The following is a 6,000-nucleotide window of genomic DNA, read 5'->3' as shown; positions in this document are numbered from 1 at the left end:
CAAAAATTTTATTTGTATTTCTCCTCTATAATAACCAACCATTCAATATTATACATGGGTTAATTTGATTATTCATAATTCGGTTCTATTGATACAACTTTGTGGTTAATATTTTTCTTAACAAAATATGAAAACTACCAAAACTATGATAAAGAAAAATGCAGACTAACATCAACCCTTTCTTTTCTTTTTTTCCTTTTTTTTTGATGGCATCTTGAAGATTGGAGTATATTATTGTTGTATGATATCAATGACATCACCATTTTCCCCATTATTGAAGATTGAATACAAGTACTACTACCTCTTGAGGCATGGTTTTTTTTTTGGAATTTTGACTTGAAAGTAAAATACAAGGAAAGAAATAGACAAAATGTCAAGAAAAAACAAAACAAAAGTCAGGTGTTCAGACCTGACGGTGGGTGCGTTCCTAAGAGGTAATAAATTGCCCTAAAATAAGGCAATTTAGTGTCATGGGTTTGGAAATTGAAGATAAAATATGACTTAATTCCAATTTAATCTCCAATTTATGATCAACTAAAAAAATGTGACACAGATACTTATCTAATATTTTGGATTAGCCACAAGACCATCTTTCTTATTAGTCAATTTCTACCTTTCATGTTTTTTCTTTTTAACATTCAAGAATATTTCTCTTCCAATTGGTTCATATTATAAAGTCAAGTAAATAAATTCACACACTCAAAGTGTAGAAATCGGTCGCCCCAACAAAAATATTTTGGTATTTGAAAAATTCTAGCTAGAGAAATGATTGATTCATAATTCATGAGACATAACTATTTTAGTCTTTGTCGACTTGTTGGGTGTTTCTATCTAAAAATATATCAAATGAGAACAAACATAATTCATGAGACAGAACTATCTTACTTTTTTCTTTTAAATTGTGTCACACGTAATATCTGTCCTAATTGTTAATATTAGTTGTTGTTTTGGCATTTTGGGTAAATTGTTACGCTTAATCTTTACTGTGCCTAATATCTTAATGATGCATTTGTGTCCGTTTTGTGCATTCAAATTCATATATTATATTGTCTTTTCGTAAAGTTTACAAATGGAGGCAGTATTTTTAAACCATGCATGTATGAATATGTATATTTTTTGGGAAATTTGATGTGTTTCTTAAGCGGTGTTTACATTTACACATTTGTAAGATGAAGGACATAATTTTGAGATAAACTATTGTTAAACTAGAAAAATAGCCATTGCATTATTATCGTGTAGAGTTTCACAAATCCGCTATAGATTCTTTTATTTGTTTTTTTTATTATATTATATACATACAATACATTTATTATGTATGACTTTATATTAAATAGTGAAGCATATCCAACAAATTGATGATTGATCCATTTATTTGCCGAATGTAGACCCATACATCTGCGACAAAAAATAATATAAAAACTAATCTCCATGTGTTTTAGTCGTGTTGTTTGTTTTTCAAATGACTTCGTACTATGTTTTCACATTATATTTTCAAAAGTATTTAATGTTAATATTTTTGTATTTAATTATCACCGGCTGAAACATTATATAGTACGCAAAACGTACTAATTACTAGATTAGTTGGCATATTTCTTTTGATTTTTTTTTTTAATAGGTATAATTAAATATAATTTTTTTTTTTTTTTATAATAACAAAGATTCTGAGGGGTACTTTAATTAATTAATTTTCAAATAATTGAACTTTTTGGGTAATAGTAAAGAAAAAATGAGGCACTTTTTCATAGTTGTTAAGTAACGGTAAAGAGATTAATAATTAGTATATAAACAAATTAGAATGCTCTGCCTTTTCCAAGAAGTTTGTAACGTTGAATCTTCAAAATGAAGTCACAATTTTTGGTTCAATAATTTTTCGTAAACATGTGAAAGTGATAGTAGCTTGGTATAAGAACTCTTGAATCAATAGTCGGTTTCCATAGTGTACAATAAACTTTTTGTTTCATAAAACAAGGACAATTTAAGAGATTCAAAATAATACTAACAAATTTAAGGGAAAACTAATGATTAGGGATGTTAATAAGAAAGGAGATGCTATATCGAAAAGTTCACCAAGGGTTTCTTTCATGGATGAAGTCTTCCCTAAAATTTTCTCCCAACCTGATAGAATGCCTAACCAAGTCCGGAGCCCGTCTCTAGACTAAACTCCTACGAGTCCTCTAGCTGTTCTCTAAATATTGTCTGGTCAAGTCATCCGGCCAGAAATTTCTTCTCGACAGAGTCCCATTATCATTTTCCATCTATGGTCTCTACTCTCTACCATAGGTACCATTAGATATTTTATCTCGAACTTCCAACTCAAAACCACAAAAATCTCAATATTGTTTAACTCGGACAAAGAGATATTTAAGTTGTGATACTTATTATACAGATCTCAATATTTTGGACTGAAAATAGGAAAAATTAATTACCTTTAAACTGGATTCCTCAGAAGATAAAGAACCACTCTATAAAGTAAAAAAAATGCGACCACCTCCAAAAACAAGCTTCAAAGTCTCAATACAAAGTCTGACATATTAAGATAAGAAATTAAAGAAAGCCAAAAAGCAATTGCAAATCCCGAACTGATAATAATGCCTACTCAATTCTTTCCCCAAACTGATAATGGATTGATCAATTAGGTAGGGTCAGCCCATATATTACTTTAGGCCCCACAACCTCTGGGTACAGTACAACAACATGCTCACAAGTTACTTTGGGCCCCACCACCACCCCTTCATGATGGTCCCAAACTCTCAAGTCCAACAAAGCTAACCCGTCGGGTCACGGTATTTCCGTCATTTTGTTGACATAATATTACTAAATTACCCCTCTGTATCATAGAGTCATATAACGACAAAGAAAAAAATTACAACACCGATAAAACGGTACAACATAATAACGGTTTCTTACACGCATCCGTTTGGAGCAAACCCGACCCGAGAACCTGCAGCATCAAACACTACCCGGAATCCTTGTTGCTGGATATTTCCTATTATGGATAACCCGCCAGTTGTACCCGCGAAGGCAAAGCAAAACACACCGCTGGTATCAACGGGTATTAAGTAATTGGAGGCGGGTAAGGATACGTCCGCTCCACCACCAAAATGCATCACAACCGTTGGTACCTTCACCTCTTTTTGTCCCGATAAATCATAACACGTGTCGAATAAAGAGAAAGCTGGCGCATTTTTCAAACTTTTCGTTCCAGTACGGAAAGCATCACGTAAAGCTATATAAGCAGGACGAGTCAACCGAGTCACCGATGTACCTGAGTCAATAATAACACCACCGTTTCCACCACGGTCAAGCCGGAAAAATGACGATCTTATCCCTGAAACACGAATCCCTCCAACACTAATCCCAACCAGATTAACGTAGTAAAAAGTATCAAGTTTAGGGTTTTTTAGCATTGGAGTAAAAACGGCTGATCTAGAAACGGCCGATTCACCAAAAACCATTGAAGACGGTTTCGAATTTGCAGCCGTCCGATCAACAAGACAGTAAGAAAACTTTCTACCAAATCGACGGCCAGTTTGAGTCGGAAAAGATAATTTCCCACGGCCAAGACCTAACAGTCCAGCCGCACCGACGAACAAACCCTCGTTATCATGGCCGCAACCAATAGCAACTTTCGGAATCTTTGACCTACGAAAAGTCAAAGTTTCAGTAGAAAATTCACCAAAAGTGAAAGAACCATCACCGTAGGATACTTGATAAAGACAGGATCTCCGTTGATTACATCCAGACGCATCAAGACTTCTACACAAGGGAGAACCACAAGATACACCAGAATAAGAAGACGATTTAGAAGGATCAAAAATCGGATCGGTCTGTGAGTAACATTTCCGACACGGGGCGCATTGTAGCCAAACTATATCACTACCCGTATCGAGCACCATATAAACGTTTTTTGGTGGCGTACCGACTCCTATACGTGTAAAATACTCACCACTACCTTGAGAAAGACCTGAAATTATTGAACTACTGAAACCCTTTCCATTATTATTAACCCTAGTGACATTTCTCTGTGTACCATTAGACATGGAAACTAGGGTTTCGACACGAAGTTCATCTCTTTTTAGTCTAAGGTTAAAGAGGGATTGTGGGGTTTCGTCTTGATTTAGAGAAAGTGAATCTATGTGTTGTAACTGAAGAGTGAGAATGGAAGAAGAAGATTTGTGGTTTTCTGTTTCTGAGTTTAGGGTTTCTTCTGATTCGTTCCATAAGAGATCATTTGGGTCGACAGAAGGTGGTTTTGAAAGAGGATTTAAAACTAGAGTTTGGGTTTCAAGTTGTTTAGTGAAACCGCTTGAAAAGAGGAAAGTGAAGAGGGATAGAAAGAAAGCGGTTTTTGCTATTCTTTCCATGTGTAGAGAGAGAAAGTGAGGAGAGTAGAGTGAGAAAGAGGGAAGAAGTGATGGGGATATATAGATAGGAAGAGAGAGAGAGAGAGAGAGTGTGTGTGTGTGGTTGTGGTATGAGCGATTTCTCGTGTGAGATATTAAAATGGGGGAGTTTTTTAGTTGTGAAAGCAGGGGAAAGAAATGAATAGAGTTAGATGAGTGAATAAAAGCCATGATTTACGGAAATTACGAATTTAAAAGAAGAGATTAGTAGTTTCATTAAGTTTCCGGTACGGCGGTGTACTTTAATTTGTCTACCAGCTAAAAGAACCAGTTCCAAACAGGAACTTTAATTTGTCTACCAGCTAAAAGACAAACACGAACCAGTTCCAAACAGGAACTGGTTCAATGTATAATAAGATATTTCATCTCCCAACGAAATGCTATTACTATGATTTAGCTGTGACCTGTGACCACTGTCCACCTTTACTTTTTTTTTTGTTGAACTCTGTCCACCTTTACTGCCCCCTCCAGAAATCCCAAATGCTACCCGATCTCGGAAAGAGTCTAATTGCCTATCTACTTTCATCTCTACTTTATTGTATAGATCTTGAAAATAATCTGCTCTTTCGGAGAGATTTATTTATGTTACTTGAGGTGTTCAAAGAAAGTGTCCAATCACCAAATGAAAGAGAGGTGGACGAATATTTATCATTATTATTATTATCAGTATTATAAAATAAATTCTAATTAACAGTAATAACCAAGTAGTTTCTGTAGAAACCAGTTCTTAGGCCCGAGAAATGGTTCACATAAAGCCCATGTAAATATCGTTATTACGTTAAGGATTTGTTATACATGATATGTTGATTATTCACTTCTACAAATCATTGTTTAGGAGATTTTATATGCAATGTCTTTTATTGTAAAAAGACAATGTATTTTGCAATAAATTTTTATGACCGTGTTTGGTTAAATGTAATACTACCTTTGAAGTATTTTTACTCATTCAGTAAAGCGATATTATTCGAATTATTCGAATTTCTAAACACACATTGTCTTTAATTGAAATAGGGTTTAACTTTTGTGAGATTGTCTTTAACAAATATTGTCATAGTTTGTGAAGAGAAATCACTCATGCACCACTAACCCTGCTAAACTTTAGGGCGAATAAAAAGTTTATACGAGTTAGGGACATGCTAGAAAAAATGGAGGGAAATAATCTCTCATGTTTAGTGATACTAAAAAACAGGGGAAGAAGATTCCAAACTAGGGATCTTCACATAAACTTGATGAGAGTGAAGTTCTCTTCACAATACTTGAAATGGTTCATGGATAATCTAAAGAAAGTTACTTCTTTGAACAACTTACGCCATTGATAATCAACAACTTACGTCACCTGATGTTAAATTTGATACCAAACCCATGGTAAATTACTAGTTTTTCTATCATGTGTTATAAATGAATTTATTAGGCACTTGTTATGTTCGTATCATTTTATTTTATGCCTTGTAATGACTCTTGTAGTAGAAAATATATAACTGACTCACTAATGGTAGAACGTCAAGTAAAGGTGAGGGGCCTATAGAGAAACTTGGGTGTTTAGAATGCAAGTGGGAGAAAGCACCTAGAAACCTCAATTAACCACCAATCACTACTA

At 34.3% G+C, this 6,000-nt stretch overlaps 1 protein-coding gene across 1 annotated transcript; it reads right to left on the bottom strand.

Annotated features, from left to right (window-relative positions):
- Positions 1-2,603: 2,603 nt before the first annotated feature.
- Positions 2,604-4,560, bottom strand: LOC147534693 (aspartyl protease family protein 2-like). Its single transcript, XM_086646781.1, has one exon. The coding sequence runs from the start codon at positions 4,362-4,364 to the stop codon at positions 2,904-2,906; it is 1,461 nt and encodes a 486-aa protein (XP_086502907.1). The 5' UTR covers positions 4,365-4,560; the 3' UTR covers positions 2,604-2,903.
- Between the last annotated feature and the right edge of the window lie 1,440 nt (positions 4,561-6,000).

Source organism: Eschscholzia californica, unplaced genomic scaffold (genome assembly GCF_041429995.1).
Source record: "Eschscholzia californica isolate CP2 unplaced genomic scaffold, dmEscCali1.0.p SCAF_6, whole genome shotgun sequence".
Classification (NCBI taxonomy): Eukaryota; Viridiplantae; Streptophyta; class Magnoliopsida; order Ranunculales; family Papaveraceae; genus Eschscholzia; species Eschscholzia californica.
The sequence above is the reverse complement of the archived record's forward strand: the minus strand, read 5'-3'. Positions and strand labels throughout refer to the sequence as shown.

Coding starts and splice junctions, on each gene's coding strand:
- LOC147534693 (XM_086646781.1), bottom strand. CDS start 4,364: ATGGAAAGAATAGCAAAAACCGCTTTCTTTCTATCCCTCTTCACTTTC.